Source organism: Labrus bergylta, chromosome 3, assembly GCF_963930695.1.
Source record: "Labrus bergylta chromosome 3, fLabBer1.1, whole genome shotgun sequence".
Lineage (NCBI taxonomy): Eukaryota > Metazoa > Chordata > Actinopteri > Labriformes > Labridae > Labrus > Labrus bergylta.
In genome coordinates this window covers 19,410,294-19,431,071 of record NC_089197.1, presented here as the reverse complement: position 1 = coordinate 19,431,071, position 20,778 = coordinate 19,410,294, and the positions used below count along the sequence as shown (strand labels likewise).

At 39.1% G+C, this 20,778-nt stretch overlaps 1 protein-coding gene across 2 annotated transcripts in view; it reads left to right on the top strand.

The window, feature by feature from the left end:
- Nucleotides 1–5,121: 5,121 nt before the first annotated feature.
- Nucleotides 5,122–20,778, top strand: part of LOC109983016 (anoctamin-5-like) — a 28,964-nt gene continuing 13,307 nt past the window's right edge. Inside the window, exons 1-3 of one of the 2 annotated variants that reach the window (XM_020632516.3) lie at nucleotides 5,122–5,472; nucleotides 12,309–12,353; nucleotides 17,912–17,973. In XM_020632516.3, coding sequence (XP_020488172.2) covers nucleotides 5,397–5,472; nucleotides 12,309–12,353; nucleotides 17,912–17,973 — 183 coding nt within the window. In that variant the 5' untranslated portion in view covers nucleotides 5,122–5,396. The remainder of the gene's footprint in view (nucleotides 5,473–12,308; nucleotides 12,354–17,911; nucleotides 17,974–20,778) is intronic. The other variant, XM_065952874.1, reaches the window with a different exon arrangement.

The following is a 20,778-nucleotide window of genomic DNA, read 5'->3' as shown; positions in this document are numbered from 1 at the left end:
TGAACCTCTGTGTAATTTTCTAACTCTTGTCAAAGTTGGAAAACTTCCTCTGGTTCTTCAAGTCAGCTAACTGGCATGCCAGAACTAAAAGCCTCAGAAGGATCCATACTAAGATATAATATATAGCAAATATATATTAGGCTGTATCATCAATAGTCTGCATTGCAAGATGCATTAGTGTTTGTTAGGTGGGGGTTATTTTTGTAGTAGCTGGACAATGATGTAACCATGAAACAGACTGTGGATCATCTTAGATTTATTCAGCCATGGTCCGACAATATAGAAACACAACACATATGGCTGACAAAGTGCAGACCATCGCTGAGCCATGCTGACCAAGATCTCACAATCATTGGCAAAGTGGCAAAGTCTTCATCTTCACAGTGTTGCTTATTATTTATTATTTATTTATTTGATTTTATTTTACCTTTATTTATTCTTGAGAAATCATTGAGGGCAAGCCCTCATTTACAATGATGTCGAGAGTACAATTAAAACGAATAAGAGACAAAAAAAAAGACAAAAAACAACAAAGACAAAATGCATAGATTATAAGACCAGAAGAGTAAGCAGTAAGCAGGTAACTACAGTTAATAACATTTACACTCAGTTCGCTCATACAGTGAGCTGTGATCAAGTTTTTTGAATTGACCCATGGTAACCATTGTATTGAGTTTTAATGTGTTTTGTATTGTGTTCCAGGTGTGTGCAGCACAATAGGTAAAGGATGTTTTCCCAAAGTTTGTTTTTACATGTGGAACCGTTAACATCAGCCAGTCACTTGATCAAGTCTGATACTGATTATCAGCCCAGATTAATAAAGAAGTGATGTATGCTGGTAGATTACCCGCAAGTGATTTATAAATAAATAGCAGCCAATGCCGTTCATGTCTAACTGTTAGTGAAGGCCAACCAACTTTATCTTACAGGATGCAATGATGAGTGGAATATTTGTCAGTGATAAATCTGAGGGTGGAGTGATAAACTGTGTCTAATGATTTTAGGGTGGCGGCAGAAGCATGTCTATTAATGACATCCCCATAGTCCAGAACAGATAGGAAGATGGCTTCAATTATTCACTTTCTACTCACTAAGGGGGGAAGTTCACTTCCTGTTTCTGTACAAGTATCCAATTTTCTGTTGTAGTTTAGTGGATAATGTATCAATGTGAAATTCAAATGAAAGGGATTGATCCAACCAGATGCCAAGATATTTATAATGGGCTACTCTTTCAATATTGTGACCTTCCAGAGTTGTTATATGCAAGTCATTGTCTGTGGTATTTCTGGCTTGTGTAAAGAGCATATATTTAGTTTTGTCTGCATTCAGTAATAATTTTAAATCAAGGAGTGCATTTTGTAATTTGTGAAGTGCTTCTTGTAAAGTTTCCATTGCTAAATGTGCAGTCTCAGCAAAACAATACAAAACTGTGTCGTCAGCGTAGAGATGGGCCTTACAATTTGTAAATACAGAAGCAATATTATTAATATAGACCGTGAACAGCACAGGACCCAATACAGATCCTTGTGGAACCCCTTTTGATAGTGGTAAGTATTCAGAGCGATCAGATTGTACAGTCACACATTGCAATCTATTAGACAGATAATTTTGGAACCATTTAAATGAGGAGTTGTCAAAACCAACATCATGTAGCCTCTGCAGGAGTATGGTGTGATCAACAGTGTCAAACGCTTTAGTTAGATCAACAAAGAGGGCAGCACAGTATTTCCCTTGATCAACAGCATATACAATATTATTTATGACAAAGGTAATTGCTGATGTGGTGCTGTGTTTTTTTCTGAACCCAGACTGGTGAGGACTTAATACAGAATTTCTTGAAAGGAATGATTTTAGTTGATTGTTAACTAATGTCTCCAGGATTTTAGAGAGGCTGGACAGTTTGGAGATTGGCTGGTAGTTGTTGAGTTTGTTTTTGTCGCCGCCCTTATGCAGAGGGACGATGTGTGCTGACTTCCAAACCTGAGGGACAACTCCAGTGGTTATATTCTGCTAGAAGGTACAGCCCACAAATTCCTGGCTGCTTCGTTACATCTCTAAAAGGCTCGAAAGAAGACATCACCTTGACTCGTAAATATCAGACGTACACATTTCTTCAGTCTTAGAGTCACATTTCATTTTCAGCTCACAACAGACACTTGGCTCCAATCCAAATATAACTTTGCTGCTATGAGGTCTCTTACACATATGTATTACAGCTTCACAAACCTAAAAGAAGAATTACTCTTAAATGGTTGTCACAATTTAAAGATATATCCACAAAATTATCAAGATGAATGAATTCATGAAAATACGTACTAACAGTGTTAAAGACACACCATAAGAAAGTTTACCGCGGTACCTCACATATATTACTATGGTATACCATGGTACATACCATAGCACCTCAGATATTACAATAGTAGTTCATATATACTGGCAAAGTTGTGTTGATAGGAACATCATCTTTATAAAGGATATTTTTAATTCAAAGGGTCAAATTCTTAACTATGAAACTTTTCTCAAAGAAAAGTTATTTTCTGTCACGTTTAAAGAAAGTAAAAAAATCAGCACCAAACAGTATAATAGAATGAATGAGAGGCTATAAAGAGCAAGATCCCTAGAGCTCTAGGCAGTCTTTTTTATAAATGGCATTGACATAACAAGTAACAGGTGCACCAACAAACTCATTACAAGATGTCTTTACATTATCAGAAAAATATCACCACAAGGAAAAACCTTTTAGAACTCTCATGTAGTCGACATTTACTGGCAGAAAGCTTGGCTTATTCCCTTTTAATTTTGTATCACAAAGTCAGAGAATTACATCGGAAAATAATGCATAACATTTATCCATCAAAAGTGTATATCTTAAGATTTGTTGATGTTGACAATCAATGTAGATTTGTAAAGTTGAACCTGAAACCATATTTAATTTGTTCTTTACTTGTGCCTTTTGTGAAACATTCTTCTTCTTTTTCTTTCTCTTTCTTCTCATTATTCACCAGTATTTAACTTACGTAGTGTTTAAATTATTTGACATGTGACACACATTTTTACATAATTTCTTTCCCTCTATTAAAGGATGTGAATATGTCTTCTGGTGTTGAAGCTTGAGATGAATAGAGAGATTTAACATGCATTTTTACAAAATTCACTACTACAGATAATTCTTTATTTGTATAATGCCAAGTCATAACAAATGTTATCTCAAGACACTTTACAAAATGAACAGGTGTAAACATGAATCTTTGTTATATTATTTATAAAGAACGAACATTAGTCCTCCATGAGCAATGCACTATAAGCAACATTTAGCAAATTTACAGTGCAAGGAAAAACTGTAAGAGACAGAAACCTCGAGCAGAACCAGACTCTCGTTGAACCAATCTGCCGAAACTGTTTAAGTGTTGAGATGGTAGAGCGAGAAGCAGAAAGAGAGAAACGGAACATGATTGAGTGAAATAGATTTACAAAGAGTAATAATGGTAAAAGTATATTAGCAGAAACAGCGAAGTATGATAATTGATTGATCAGTCTAATATTAACATGAGAAACTCTAATAATAATGAAATGGGGAGGAACGGTTATATCAATAAAGTTGAGCAGCTCTAAGATTCACTTTAACAGTTATAATAATGATAATAGACGTAAAGCTGATATTAATAATTGTAGCAGTAAGAATCAGGCGGGTCCACAGCAGCAGGACATCAAACTCTACCAGGTTATTATTCAGGGAGTATGGGATTTGAGGCCAGGTGCTCCATTAAATGACAAATTGAGATTTAGTATTAGTTAGAAAAAAATATTTGATTAAGAAGAAGACAGTGTACACCAATTATAGTAATAATTGGAAAAGACCTACATTTAATCTGCTGAGAGGAGCATATTGAACTGGAGATGCCAGTGATGCCATTAACCTCTGGTAATTGGTGAAGTGTGGTTTTGCTGTTCAGCTTTGCAAACGATGAAAATGTTGACAAAAAAAATAAAGAAGCTCTTTTAAAATGTAGTAAACACTCATTGATCTTTGTTTGAGGTTGCATTTTGTGGTTTGGTCTGCCATATTCTCTGAGCACTCCAACCAACCACACGGACCTCTTACGGGAGAGACTAAACATGTACATTACTTTGTGTAATCACACAATGTTACAATTCACTCAGCGGATGCTTTTAAGTGATGGTCATCAGAAAGTACAACACTAATCCATTCATACACCACCACTGAAGCAATGCAGGGTTAAGTGTCTTGCCCGAAGACACTTTGGACATGTTGCTCAGCTGGGGATTGAACCCTTGACCTTCCGATTGAGAGGCAACAACTCTACCAACTGAGCCGCCCCATCACTGCATGCTAGCCCCCCCTCCCGTTGTTTCTGACTATCCACTGCCCTATCCTTAAACCAAAAAGAGAAAAAGGAGGTCTATTACCTAATGCAAATGCCCCCCTCCCCCCTTGCTTCCAGCAAGTAATCAGCACTTATGGCAGTTTCCACGACAACAGCAGCATATATTTAGATGTTTTAGTGTGTCGTGTCTTGCCTTGATGAAAGGTAAGTTTCCTATTGCAGGACAATACTGACTGAAGTAAATGCAGTAATCCAGCTGGAGGAGAAAAACTATTTGATACAACTTTAATATCTATATAATTAGTACAGTTAAAATTCTCATTCACAAAGAATATAAAACATCGGGCGTTCACGCATTAACTGTAAAAAAAAATTCCTTAAATATATAGCCTAATATTAAAATACTTTTTTTTTTTCAAAGAAACTTCTTAAACTACAGTATTTTGTTTTTTCTTTCAATCTTTTTGTGCGTTCCCGGAATCGGCCACAAGGTGTCCTCGCAGTATTGAAGACCTTATCACCTCGTGTTTACGGTGTTTCCCCGCAGGAGACCACACAGGTAACCACACAGACACTCGTTGTGTCTAGCTCCGGTTCAACCAAACTAAAATGTCCTCAAACTCTACACGTAGCCTAGAAGTTTCTTTCAGAATATGCTCGATAGGCTTCGACATCGACAGTTTCTCTGTCCCCTTTCTTCAGCTCTCCTTCTCTCACGCTCATAATTACAGCGTGCACACCATTTTGCCGACGAAAAAGCGATGCCCCTCCCCTTTATGTGTGCCTTGCGTTCTCGGGTAGCGCCAGGGAGCCTTGCAGGGTACAGTCACAGTGAGGATCCGTTATAATGTAAATATGACCGATGTTTCACACAGAAATCCAAACTGGACTCAGTGATTTCAGTGTGTGATCGCCTTTTTTTACTTCCATGGTGGACTCTTCATCGACGTGTCTGGATCTCAGCGGCATCCTCACGCACCGCGCCTCCTCCTCCTCCTCCTCCTCCAGTGTCCTGAGAAGGTGAAGCCTTCATCTTAACAGCGAGCTGCTATGAGGAGAATAACGGGAAAGGCGAAGGATGAAACTTTGATCGAGCTGCAGAGCGCGACAGATTCACAGACAGGAGGTAATGAAACATGCGCTCATTAAGCTCTTTAGGGATTTAAGGTCGCGGAGAGGTTTTTTTTTTCTCCATGTGACAAATTTAGCTATGCAGCCTATTTCCTCAAGCTTGAGCAACTTTGCCAAGCAGCCCACTACTTTCCAATCACAATGAACCATTGCGGAATTAGAAACCTAAGATTTTGTAGGCCCTGTAAGAAAATCATAGTGGTCATTTTAAATCATTATAGTCAATCATAAAAGAAAAGAAAAGGTCAATATTCAGTCTTTTGTAAATAGAGATTTCAAAGTAATTTCTAATGCATTTCGAAAAAGCCTACCAATTTTAAAAGCACATGACACGTTTGTTTTACAGATAGCATGTTAAATGTCTGCTTATAAAGTTTGTTATTGAGTTTTTTTCAAATGCCATGTCGTTGGTAGTGTCAGTTCTCCGACTGAGACTGTGCTGCACTGACCTCAGATCACCTAGAAAGTGGGCAGAGTTTGGGGAGGATTTTGATTATTAAGACTAACTCAGTCAGGAGTGACGATGTTAGATCTCAGTGACTGCTAGAGCAGAAGGACGAGTCCACACAAATAAGTTTATTCAAGCTGAGTTCTCTTTACAGCAGTGATCCCATGACAGACCAGGGGCGAAATAGATAAAAACAGACAGGCTTGCTGTTGGTGTGTGTTTCTGTTTGTATGCCCTACTGTCAGGAATGTCCCTTACAATGTTTTGCTGTGGCGCTCCAGTGAAGTCACACTGGCAGGTATTCTCCAGACAGAAGTGGATTACAGTTAGATTTGTGTTAATTAAAGTCACACTGACCAAACGTCATCCACCAAAATCCCATTAGTTACTGTAGCAGGCTATATTTAATTATTCTTAGTATTTTTCATCTGTTATATTCTTACTGTTGTTAATGTCCTTCTGTGTTTGGTTTAGTTTGCTTTGTTCTTGCTGTTTGTCAAAGCACTTTGTAAACCTGTGTTTTTAAAAGGTGCTATATAAATAAAGTTATTATTATTATTATCCCGACTGAAAAGAGGCATCTCCGTCTTTGTGTATTTTCAGTGAAAAAGGGACAAAATGATCAGAAGTGAACCAGCAAGTAAACAAATGCATCTTTCTTCCTCCTGCTATCTGTCAAGCTCAGAATGTGTTTCCATGTCTAATGGGATTATCTCCTCTGCGATGGTCAGGCCTCACTGACTCTTTGCTAAACAGAAAACCACTTTCAGTTTGTGATGTCAGACTGCCTGGTCAGTCTTGTTCATTTGGATGTATAATGTGTGGGCAGATCCCACTGTCGTAAATGTGCTGTCAGTCAGTGTGATGGAAACAAATTGGTTTGCTGCATTTGTTGTTTCCATGTACAGCAACCAAGGACAGCAGAAAATGGCTGAAGATTAAAAGTTTCAACTTCCTTGCTGCTCCATAATATTCACCACAGTCACAATATTGGCGGACTGTGGTCTTTTAAGTCCTGCATAATGCCTCCCATAGCTCCAATAGCATAGACAACACTACTGTCTAACAGAGGAAAGCGCAGAAAATGACTGATTGTATAAGATAAGTTATTGTCTGTTTGCACTGACATTTGTCTTGCATTACAAGCTCAGAGATCCTCTCGTCACAATCTAATCACACTCAAAAGACAAACATAAAAACAGCATAAGCTGAATTCAAAATCACATTTCAGGAGTGACATAAATAATGTTAAATAATGTTAGGAGATTGTCCATTAAAAAATGTGAGTGTGCTCACAGTCCATGTGCAGCCCAGGTCAAGTACATTAGTGATTGGGAATGTGTGGGGTGTAGTTTGGCCCTCCTCTGCTTTACTGCTTTACTGTATGCAGCCTATTATGCTAAAAAGCACATGATCCTTAGTATGTCAACTGCTTTTTGATAACAAGAAGAGGGATATAAGTGGTTGTATTGTCCTGAATATCTGAAATGTTGTTCGTCTACAGTTCACTGGAAAGTAAATCGAGCGTTGACAAATAGAAACGACCACTTTTTGTGGTGAAGGGACAGTGTTCTTGTGTAATGTGAGGCTCACATTGAGGTCTAATTAGCAAAACACACAAAACTGGCTTTTACATTTATTTCTTGGAAAGAACATTAGTGAGATTACAGCAATAAAGCACTGGCTCTCAAGTTTCACTCAACATGCTGATTTAAAGGTCCCATATTATGTTTTTTTCTGGTTTTATATGCTCTTTAGTGTGTTTTCCAAGTGTCCTGTGCATGTTTAGGCACATCTATGTGCAAAAATTAAAAGTCCGTGGAAACGCGGCTTCTCCTACGTCCTCCTGTTAGCTGTAGCATTAGCCGCATGTAACGCTCGGTTCTAGCCCCCCTTGAAAAAAATGTGTCAGTCCGACGTCATTGTCAGTGTGAGATCACTAATCTATGCCCATTGGCTCGTTGTGGCAAGCCCTGCAGCTCATGTTGCACGCCCAATAACTTCTGTAGCACGCCCACGATATGCCATAGCCTGCGTTAGCACAGTAGTGCTAAGGTGCTAATGTTTTTGCTCTCCTTGGACGGAGCCAAAGTGGCTGCATTCCCAATATGGTAAAAGGGGCGTGACATTTCCGAGAACCGTGCTGATTGATTGACCAATTACGGCAGAGCCGACAGGCCGACCAATCAGATCAGACTTGGCACACGTGGGGACTCTGAACGTGGGCACTTCAGAGCCTTAGAGAGAGAGTCAGAAGTGATTCGGTACATGGAGCGGCAGTTCATGAAAACAGACACTTTTTTCAAACTTTAGCTATTGTGAACATACTTTAGTAGGTACAGAGATTAAATATATGAACCCCAAAAAGGGCATAATATGACCTCTTTAAAGTCCTCAGAGTTGTATACTAGTTTATATACTCTTTACTTTATTCAGGTCCGGGACTGAAATTCCTTATTTGACACTGTGTTACTCTTTTATTTTTAATTTTGAACCCCTTACGCAAATATTCAATTGTAGACAGACACATACAGTATGTATAATATTCACAATTAGATTAGCTGGAGTACAGAAACCTGTAGAAATCCAGTGTTTGTGCCATTTCAAACAAGAGCAGGAGACATTGTGTTTTCCAACAGAAACTTTTCAAAGAGGAATCGACAACATAAAAAACAAGCTCAAGCAAACATACAGTAAGTAGGCCTACATGATGCAGTGGTCATAATTAATTACTGTATGCAAAGTAACTAAAATAATTAACAAGCAATAAAAAAAGCAAACATGTTATTACCATTGATGACCTATATATATCTACACCAATGAAGTATGTTTACACATCTAAAGCTTTATCTGTGTCACGATAGCTCTAGTCTAAAATCAAGAAAACAATCTCAACCCTTTAAAAGGCATTTGAAGTTTTTTTTCCCAAAATGTGAACATCACTGAATTATGTTTCTTTAGTTAGGTATATACATCATATCCTTTTTTTGAGTTTTCTTTTCTTCTTCCTTTTTTATTTTTGTATTTTACATGTCCGAAATAAACTTCAAATACTATAAATATAATGATGGTAATTGAAAAAATAAAGATAATTCATTCCAACATCTGATGAAAATCAATGATTTTTCAGCATACTGTACTGAGTGAAAATAATTAACTGTCAATCACACTATTTCCCTTTGTGGTTACTCACTCTTATTTAGAAAGTTTGTAGTAAAACAGGCCTTTTATTGAGGCTGTAGGTTAATAGACTGGTCTTGCTCTGCAGAGGTTTTGTTCAGACTCTTATCAGTGCAGAGCCACATGTGACTCAGGAAACAGAGAAGAACAGGATCTGTCCTCACCATGTTATAGATGTGTTTAGAGTGTCTGACCTTGTTCACAGCTGCCCAAACACTGGTTTATAATCAGTCATGAATGTTGTCTCTCTACTGAATGACATTAAATGCACTCTCCACCCAGTTAAAGGGATGGATGTTTAAAGGAGTGATTCCCAACCAGGGGTGAATGAGAGGTAAGATTAAAAAAAAAAAGGGATACAGTGAAAAAATTTAGGAAGTAGAAAATGGACAAACAGTGGACAACTTTGCTAGTGTGAGTGCGCCCTTAGTTATCGCAAAGATAAACGCTGCAACATTCAGCTTCACACCAAGAGTTAATGTGATTACTGGCTGTACAACATTGACAAATTCTGTTATAAAAATTCTTGTAATAACCATTTATATACAGCGATTCATTTTAAAAGTGCACCGATTGGGAAAATAGGGGTCCATACTGATACCGATGTTTGAATGAACAATTTAGCTGATTGCTGATTCTGATACAGATTCTTGTTTCATGTCTTCTTTTGGTGTAAGACTTCCACAGTGCTCATATTTTCTCTCGTGTGACAATAAAAACAAGTCAGACTTTGTTCAACAGGTGACTTCATCTTACCAATAAAAAACCTCTGGATGCTAGCATTACATTTATTTATCACAACAAAGAAACATTGGCTATTGACATGCCACGTTATTTGCCGATGTGTCAATGTCAGTCAACATGGCCGATAATTAACATTATATATCTTGAACATGATGTGTTGGAAACAGTGTAAAGCCATTGAATCAAACTGATGAAGCTGTTTAGGTACTTCAAGGCAAAAAGGTTGAAAACCACTTCTCTTAACCCAAAAACCCTTAACACTGTTTTTAGTTTGACTCTTGTTTTTAGTTTGTCAATTTCGCAATTCGCCATTCAATAATTCATTTCGAAGAACCCCCGTTTGAAGTACTCCTAAGAGTCATTGCTCATATTTGAAAGGATTTTCTCCCATTTAAGGAGATCTCACTTTGATATCTTGCAGTCCAGCCAATGAAGTCATCCTGCAGTTAGAGGTGAAACAGAGCCAGAGAGTTGCTATGGAGACAGGCATTGTAATTGTATTACCCCTTTAATGGAGGCTTGATTCTAAATAAGATATGGACAGCAACTGAGATTCCCTCTCAACATACAAGAGGACACAGTCTATTTTGTTGTTATGCCACTGCAAATTTCATGCTCTTAATATGTTTTGGTGTAAGTTTTGAAAAACGGGTTTTACATGCCTCCCCCATCTTTGGCCTATTTACCCAGCATTTGGCTTCACGGACTTGAAACACTAACATGAGGGAAACAAACACTCTCTTTGGCCATTAGATCATATGTAATGCATGAGAGCTGTTTATAGAACAGCCTACTATATATTCCTGAGTGTACAGTACCTCTGCTGTTAAAGTTATTTACATGTGCAGTGTACAAGCTTTCCGGGCCCTCAAAGAATATTTCCCCCTGGGCATTACAATATCCTGATGATAAGAAGGGAAAGTTTTATTTCCCATAACAACAAGAGTCTGATCCAAACTCAAAGCACAACTCGCACTACCAAATATTACACAAGTAAAAAAAGACTGATTGCTATGAACCATAAGATTTATGTGTGCAGTTAGTTGGCACATAAGTTATGATAGTTGCCAAATGCATTATTTAAATTGGTAAAGCTGTATTAAGCTTTTTTCTTTTTTTAAAGGGTGAAAATGTGACAAAAAATCATTACAGTGAACCAAAGTGCTGAAAAAATGTCCTGGGCTATAAATCCTGTTTCCAGATGTTATAAAACATGATGTTATTGAACATCTGGGCAACTTCCTTTGCTAATGAAGACAATGTGATGTGATTAAAGGCCTGAAACAGCCTCTAAATATACCTGAAAAAGAATTTGTTTGGTCAATTTATGTTTCCATGATTATAAACTGAAACTGATTATACTGCATTTTGAATCAAACATTAACTCCAGAACTTGCAGTTTGAACTCTTAATGTAGACAAACCCCACTAGCCTGGAGTAGTTTATGAATCCTTCATTTTGTACAGAGGATGTTGACTTGACAGGAAATGTGGAGAGCGCGAGATAAAGAAGATGGCTTGTCATTGAAGACGCAGCAGTGATCATAGTTCAGGATGTTGTGGTTTCACGCCGTCATGTACAACCACCACCCCTGCTTTACTACCAGGACTCTTTTCACTCAAGTGTTTTGGTATACAATTGAATATTTCAGTCTAGTGTGCCACCATTTAATATCTCAGTTCCTTCCACGTTCGTCTAATGCACCCTGAAATCAAGACGTGCACTCTGTCTCTCTGTCACTGTAGTGGATGACTTTCAGCTTGACCCATAACATGTGGGCCAGAGCAAAGAATATACTATATATGGGCCAAAGTGCTAACCTTTATGTCGTCAATATTTCATACACATCTACACTCCACTCTGTCTACAGGGAAGCTGTAGGGCAATTTGTGGCAGGTTTGTCTCACTTCCCCTGAGAACAGTTTTATGTTTCTGTAATACAGAGCTGTGGTTAGTCAGTCAGTCTGCATTTGTTGAAGTTTGGTGTCATGTTCTGACGTGATTTCAAAAAAGTACAAAGTAGAGGTTTTGTGTTTGAGAGGAGCTAGCAGAAGGGCGGTCTAGCTGAGTGCCATCCTCGTGGAAGGGCTAAGATCTGTTAGACAGCACACACCCACACATCCCGCCTGAGTCATAGTGAAAAACTATTTGGTGTAATATTGAATCAGATGTACACGGCTTACTGCATAATGTTCAGGTTATCTGCCTGTTTAGATGTTTTGCTGCTGGTAGAAACTCTGCTTTGAGTTCTACATTTGAAGTGCTGCTTTGCTTGTGCTTTTAGACTGTTTGTTCTGCTTTGTTTAGTCTTTGAGTGGGCCCCGGGCACTACCTTTCAAGTAGGAGTGTTTGATTGGATTTCTTTGTGTGTCTCAGCAGCACTTTGTCAGCAATTACTTTCGCCCCCAGCTGACCTACAGTCTAATACTAACTTGTGTTTATGTGTCTGTCCTTTAAAGATGGTCCTGCCGTCCTTACCGCATTCAGGATTAACCTACACTCAGGTACGGGCAGATCAGAGGCTTTATGTGACGCCTGTCTGTCCATCCACTCATCATTGTCCTCTGCTTTCTCTCTTTTTATTCCACTGACTTTCCTATAAAAGCAGACTCTCCTCAATAATGGAACATATTTCTGCTGCTGTTCCATTTATCGTATACTGCTTTCTGCTTATCAGAGTCAGATGTCTGTGTGTGTCTTATCTGCTCCTTCAGCTTCCATCTCCTCTGCAGTCTCTGGCTCCTGGTGATTGTATGTGCTGTGTCATGTGTTCATGGCTGGAGTGTCACATCTGCACTGATGCATGCACTCACATTCTGCCGAGAGGCATGTGCACGTGGTAATGTGTCAGTTAGAGCTGGCCGATTTGACAGAGTACTGTATGAAGTAAAGAGATATGCATTTGTATACCATCAAGGTTTTATAAGGTTGCTGGCCATCTGTTCAATATCTCTAGATGTATTATGTCATTTTAGACAATGTTGCAGAAAAATTAGCAGGGTCGCCTTATGTCCATATTTAAATTTAGTACATCAGGATTCGCCAAAAACAAACAAACACAGGCCATGTTCTCTTTTTATCCATAAACAGTTATACTACATTTCTACAATTCACTTAGCGGACCCTAAGCGATGCTTTTCAATCAATTCTATATCACATTAAGTAACAATTTCACAATAGAAGGTTGAACTTATCATTATGAAAATGAATTTATCATGCATCTGCTCTGTCCAGTGTCAGTAATACATTTGCATGACTTTTATACAATGGTTAAAGAAGTTGACAAAAGCAATATAATATGAATACTTAATTTCAACCTACAAGCAACTAGTGAATAAAATACTTCAATGGAAATGGTAAAATTGTAAATGTACTTGAGCTTGTATAGAGCTTTAGTAGTCTTCTGACTACTCAAAGCGCTTTCACACCCATCCACACATTGATGGCAGTGATTCTTTTGTAAATTGCCCATCTGAAGCAACCAATCCCATTCATACACATTCATACGCCAGCGAGGAAGCAGCGGGAGCAACTTGGAGTCAAGTGTCTTGCCCAAGGACACATCGGACATGTGGCTGCAGGAGTTGGGGGTCGAACCCCCCACCATTCTGGTTTAGAGACAACAGACTCTACCAACTAAGCCAAAGCAGCCCCAAACTTATAGTACCAAAAGTATTCATGTGTAGATTTATCTATGAATGCAATATATTTTGTGTGCTCGTCATATTTTAATATATCTGTCAAATTAATAAGAATACAATTTTCTTTATGAAGTGCAAAATATCCCTAAAAGTTATCTTAAGACACTCTACATGTAGTGCATGTCAATAAATACTCCGAGCAATCATTCAATCAATTGCTGATGTACTGTTGTTTTTAGATATTCAAGCATTGTGATGCAATGAATGATTCAAGCTGAATTTTTTTGTGCTTGTGTGTAGTTGTGTATATGTGTGTGGGTAGTTTGGTGGCTTAAATATCCTTTTACATTCTCCCGTCAGACAAACACTAGACCCTGGATGTTGGTTCAGAGTTTGAGATGCAGGTTTCCTTTCATAACATTTGTTTTGATGACTCACTTTTGGATACACTTACAGTTTGTGGGCAGCTCTCCTGAAGGTTACAAACACGAAAATGAAATAAATGGAATGCCAGAGTTCAAGGAGTCCAGAAATGAGAGTCCTGTTTGTGGCCAGAGGCAATCATTATGAAAGTGAATGGAAACCTCATCAGGTTGCAGCGTATCAGGCTTTGGCATGGTTTAGTCGGGGAGTATTGGATTTGTTTCCATACAGAGAGAATGCACCACCTCTGCTGTTTTTGTTCTCTCTGCAGGATCAGCACATTGGCACAAGTGGCCTCCTGTTCTGATGTGCTGTTGGCCTGCACTGTAGAAAACCTACGCTGATTTATTTTTTTAATCACTTAGAGTGAGGCCTCAAATGATCAGGCTAGTGGAAGAGAAGCAGAAATTAAATTCCTGTTTTCACATGTTTTACTTCACTGGTCTGACCTCGACTTGAAAAGGATGGGAATATCCCTGGGTGTCCTCCAACAGGTTCCTCACTTTAAGAGAAGATTAAATGTGAAGAGGGGTAAGATAAAAGAAAGCTTTTTTTTTACTGCTTGATGAGTGGGATACAGAACTTTTACAAAGCTTTTACAGAAGGTATTCTTGGCTTTTATTTCTGTCTGTCGGGTTGATTTAAAAGTGGAAAACCGGGGGTCAGCATTTCCTGTTCTGGATTACGTAAGAGAATGCTCATTTTATGAAGTAGTCATGGATATTATTACCTGTTTCCAAGCTTATTTCTCCTTGGCTATACAAGTTGTTCTGAAGGGCTTCAATACCCACTGTTGGGAGTTCAGTTTGCATTACATATTTCAAGTGTGCCCTCCGCCATGATTTTGTCCTTGAAAAGGTGCTCCTACAATATGACACATCAAGAATAGCCGACTTAAAGGAGAGTATTTTTAATAAATAACTCAAACTAAGGAACATAATAAAGGATGCACTGTAGTGTTGGTCTCTAGAAGGGCAGACAAATCACTGAAGTCATTCTCTTGTAAAATGATTATCTCAGGTCTAAAAGTGAATTCAGTCTTACTGGCCTTCAAACTCCCACCACTCTGTTCTAGAAATGTGGACGTAGTCTCAGTGACGTCACCCATTTGTTTCTGAAGCAGACTTTTTGAAGGTTATAGATGGCAGTCCCAACTTTGGACATAATGCCTCACACTACCCATTTGGTAAACGTAGTAACAGACAAAGAGGTGGAACTGAGGCATGCCATAAGTCTCCCGGCTAACAGCTACAACGCACCCGCCTGTCAGTAAGACCAGCCACGTCCCTAACTATGCAGAACGCTAAGCCCTAATATAATCTAAACGGATGCGATATAAACAAATTGACCCTGTATAGTTTTTGCCGACAAACACATAAGCTAGTCAGACCCAAACTTTTTTTTGAACCAGTCTGTAAACACATTCATTTCTGCTGTCAAATGGGCATTTTTAACACAGGGGCTTTTACAGCCAGCCTCAAGTAGACACTCGAGGAAATGCTGTTTCTTTCACTTCCACATTTACTTAATTTTCAGGACTGGATGATGCCGCTTGGTTCTCATAAGTAGATATGCATGTGTTTTGAATGTGTCTCTGGATAGAATTAGGGCATTTAGGAAAAGAGAGTTGATTGTGTCCTTTGCTGAGCCTCACTGGCCCAAAGGCATGATGGATGGCTTGTGTAGTTCTGCTCCAGTTTAGGTTTTCAGGCTTGCATTTATGAGTTTGAATCAATAGAAAATAATGTTGAAAAATGTATATCATGGGATTAAAAGCAAAGTGAATGAGGATACTCTAAACTTTGGTTACAAATAAAAAGTAGCTTTATTTTTAACCACATGAGGAATCATTTGGGATGCTACTTAGTTGGTGGTTAAAAGTGTCACTTTGAGTCAGAGTGTATTGGAGGTTAACTGGTATATTTCCTCAGTAAGTTGGCATTCTGCTTCTGGGAATGTTCACAAGAGAGTATCTCAGCTGCTGTAAATAGAGAGCTGCTGAAGTGTAATTAGGGTGTCTGGGTGGAAAGTGTAAGGAAAGGCATTAGAGTCAGTTTTAGATAAGTTGTGATTTAGCTCATTTGCACCCTGGAAAGCAACAGTGTTCAAGGTAATTTTGCATGAATTAATAACTCTGTGACATGAATATACAGTAGTTATTTTTAGTGAATAAACATTTATGCCCAAGTGTGCTCACTTTCATAAAAGCTAGTCTCCACAGTGTGTGCATGACCCTGTTTCTTCATTTATTTTTCTCTCTGTTGAAATAGATACAACATACTGCTGGCCCCTTGCCTATGTTTGCTTAAGCCCGGCTCTGATAACTGGCTGCACACAGTTGGAGTAAGACCCAAAAAAAGTGAGACATAAAAGGAGAGGGAGAGAGAAAAACTGCATGAAGAAAAAAGACAAATATAGCTGCACAATAAATAGTGCTTCGCACAGGCCGACAAACCCCACTATGTCATTTGAATACCTTAGGGATTCATATGATCTTACTTTTATATTTCCATTCCTTTCTGATGAGTGTCCTGGCCTTTCAGTGAGCTTCCACATGGAGACACAGAGACACCACAGACCCTCTCTGATTGGCTCGCTCTGCTGTTGGTCAGATCATTGGGTCTAATCAGGAGGATCCTGTGTGGAAGCTAAAGGAGGCTGGAGATCTTTGTGTCCTTTGTGTGTACTGACTTGTGTGGCGGTGAGACTTCTGGTACAGAAGCAACCCCAGCCCCTCCCCTGGGCCCCCCCTCCCCCCACTGACGTGTCATGGTGCACAATTTAGCCTCCCCCACAGGAAGTGTTGCTTTCCCACCATTCGGGATTAACAGAGCAGCGTGCATAGCACATTCCCTGCACAGTCTGCTATGAGACGGAGTCCGTGCTGGAATGTTGTGTGTCATTGTATTAGAGATGAAGGAGTCTGTGTGTATGTATGTGTGTCCACTGCTCTCTCTCAGCTCATATAAATGCTTTTCAATATGGCAAGAGTCTGTATCGGCTGATGATGCCAAGAGCCTGCAGGATTTGTATGGGGCTCTTGTTAAGGAGAGTTTGTCTGAGATGCATGAGAGGCCATAACAATTGCTGGGCAGCTGATTACTCTTAAAGGGATGGTTTGGTTCGGAGGGAGGCTTATTATTATCCTGCATACCACGTATCCTGCATGGATATAAACAGAGCTTAATATAGCCTCGATCAAAACTGTGGTGGGACAAGAGGAGAACAACGTCTACTCCATTGTTGATGTTTTTATTAATACTGTCCTGTCTGTGCTGGGTTTGCATTTAAATTAGTCTTTTATATCTGTAGCACATACTGAATTATAATCATTAAACTTCTTTTAAAAATGTGTTTTACTTTGTTTGGTAGATGTAAACAGGAAGGTGAAATGGATGATCTTTTTGTCAGAGAAATCTCTCTTACGCAAAATCTGAAACTTTGTGAACACAAACATTTCTACATAATCTTTTGTTTGTGTGCATACAGTCACTGAGTCTGAAGGATTTCAGATCAGATACTCCCGACCTTTAGCCATCTGAGACTGAGCTTATATCTTGACTGATAACATGACTCTTTAACACACTTTAAGACCACAGGCAAAACCATAAAGGAGGTCTCAATTATTTGATGGTTAGTTAAAAATACCTTAATGATTCTTTTATAAAAACAAACACAGAAGAAGTGATTTATGAAAATGCAAAGACACAGTTAAAGTCATAAAACATAAAATCAAAATCTTCAAGGATTAGGACTTTAAAATGCATGGCCTGATCTTCTGTAACAATCCAAACAAAAGTTTTGACGAAACGTAAATTCTCTCAACACAACCCTTCAACACAACTTCAAAATGGAAAATAATCGTGCTTCTTTTAAATCAGTTTTGTAACTGTACTCAATCGTATGAAACCTAATTATGCTTCAGTTCTGGTTTACTCAACAGGCAATGTTGAATAAGGCAATATTGTGTTTAATTTCTCTTTTTCTTTCTCTTTCAGATGAAAACAGTGGAAATGGTGTTTCATTATCAGAAAGAGTGATTCTTCCTGGACATGCAGAAGTAAGTCTTGATTTTTCTTCAGGTTGGATGAGAAGGTTTGTTCAACTCTTTCGTCTGTACGGTGCATATGGAGCTACAACTCACAAGCAGTTAGTTTAGCTCAGCATAAAGACTGAAACAGAGATACAGATATCCTGGTTCTGTCTGACTCTGAGTGAATATGCATGATTATATCAAGAATCCTTCTAGAGCTCACTACACCTTATATCGCATTAGTGTAATGCAATGACTTCCTGTTTCTCAGCTGGTTGCTTGGCAACTTTATGTCATTGACAAGAGCTCAATTGATTTCCTATCTTTCAAGCTAGGATAATTAGGCACTGGTTGTAGCTTTACAATTACAATACTGATGTAGGAGTGGTTTGGATCTACCTGCAAGAATTTAAAAAGAAATGTGAAACTATTACACAGTTTTCTGGAACAGTTCATTGAGGTTGTGTTTGTTGTAGAGCCCATGCTGTTTTTATTTTCTCTGTAGCCAAAAGACTGTTGATTCTCGTTGCTGAATCATAAGACCTCTGAGTCACTAACAGTTCCTCTGATTTCTCAGACAGCAAGATACAACCAGCGGATGTTTCATCTGTCTTAATTCCTAAGACTGATCATATTATTTTAATATTATCTGGTTATATTACAAAAGATGATTAAATAACAGTATAACACCCCTGCTACGATGTAAGGGTCTGATAAACAAGCTGGGTGTGGTTCAATAAACAACTGAAAATACTGGGAACTTCATGCTGTGGTTGAACCTTTATAAATATTGCACACAAAGTAAGGAAGTGTGTGTTTGGTTGATTATTTCTTTGTTGTCACAATGCTTCTTGGCATTAAATCTTATACCGTTGGAAAGCCTGTTTATTTCCCTTTTGAATGGTGCCACATGTAAAAGGAACATGCATTCGTGGGATGAGCAGCAGAGCTGAGTATGTGGGTTGCGTCAATAAAAAACTTGCCAAATCTTCTTCGACAATGCAAAATAGCTTATTCTGCCGTTGACTGCTTTGGTGTCGTTTAGTGGATTGGATGATTGAAGTCTGAACAAACAAGACATATTGGCAATTTAACAATTTATTAATTTAACAAACTTAAGCTTCAGTAGCATGTGGAAGAAACATACACAGCCAGGCATCTCCTCCTCAGGCTGGCCACAACTACTGTGGGATGGCATACCTCTCTCCAACCAGCATTTGTCACAAGTCAGACAATGTGGTTGTGTTGGCATGAACAGCGCGCCCAAGCTGATCCCACAAGTGTTCAATGGGGTTGAGGTCAGGATTGCAGGCAGGCCATTCCATCCTCTCCACTCCAAAATTGTAGAGGTAGTCTTTGATAAATCCTGCTCTGTGGGGGCAAGCATTGTCATCTTGGAGGATAGAGTTTGCTTCCAGACTGTGGAGATATGGGATTGCCACTGGTTGCAGAATCTCATCTCCATATCTGTCTGCATTGAGATTACCTTCAATGATGACAAGCCTGGTTTTTCCAGTGAGGGAAAACTCAACCACTCAACTCAACCATAAACTGTTACCCTGTCTGTGCAGCAATCAGCAGAGCGTTCTCCGCGTCTTCTCCATAGTGTGACCGCACGATCCAACTGCCGGAGGCAGAATCTGAGCTCATCGCTGAACATAACATTCCTCCACATGTTCAGGTTCCAGAGCAAGTGTTGCCGACACCAGCGCAAATGGGCCTGAAAGTGAAGGGCAGTCATGGCAGGCCTACTGGCAGCCTTATGAGACTGGAGATTGGCTACGTGCAGTCTGTTCCGGATTGTCTGGGTAGAGAGCCGTTGGCCATATCGTCCTGCAGACGTTGACCGCAAATCTGTAGAAGACTGCTTACGGTTCCTAAGTGCTGATAGGGTTAGGATACGGTCTACTTGGGGTGTCGTCTCCTTGGGATGCCCAACTTGACCTTCAGTTTGGAGATGGAGTAAGGGCTCACTCCAAATAATGCTGCAACTTGGTCCAGGGCCCATGCTCACAGGTGCTGCCAATCAGGCGGCAATCAGGCAATTGATTGTCAGCACCTGGGGTATCAGAAGCTTAAAACAATTGCAACAGCAGAGTAAGCTGTTTGGAATTGGCAGAGAAGATTTGGCAAGTTTTTCATGTTCGCAACCCACATACTCAGCTCTGCTGCTTATCCCACAATGCATGTTCCTTACAAATGTGGCACCATTTAGAAGGGAAATAAAAACAGGCTTTCCAACGGTGTAAGATTTGTTGACAAGAAGCATTGTTACAACAAAGAAAAAATCACAAATTTCCTTACTTTTTCTGCGATGTTTAGTTTAGTCTGCTAAGTATTCAGTAGTTAACATGATCCAAGATGATTTCCACCTGGAAAATGTAAAGTGCACTGTTTTAATGTTATGTCAAAGTTTTATATTGATATGAACAACTTAATAAAACTATACATGTATAAGGAGGTCAGTCTAGTACCGAACTACTGAGATGCCAGATCCAGGAATGGCATGGCTGACGGGCTGTGCCAGTTTGCAATCAGCTATTGGCAGCCAGACCGGATTGCCGAACATTTTCTTTATTAATCCAAAAGGCCCAACGAAGTCAATAAAAGCCCATAAAAATGCAAAACAAAATAGCCCAACCTTACAATGACAGCAAACCTAGTGCTTGAGTGGTCAAAAAACGTTTGTCTTTCTGGGATCACACACCTGACCTAGACACTGTCTTCCTTCAATTTATACCTGAGCTGTTATTCTTACAGTGACACCCACAGTCAATGTAAAACACAACAGCAACATGGCAGTACAGTATAAGAATACTCTATTTTGGCTCT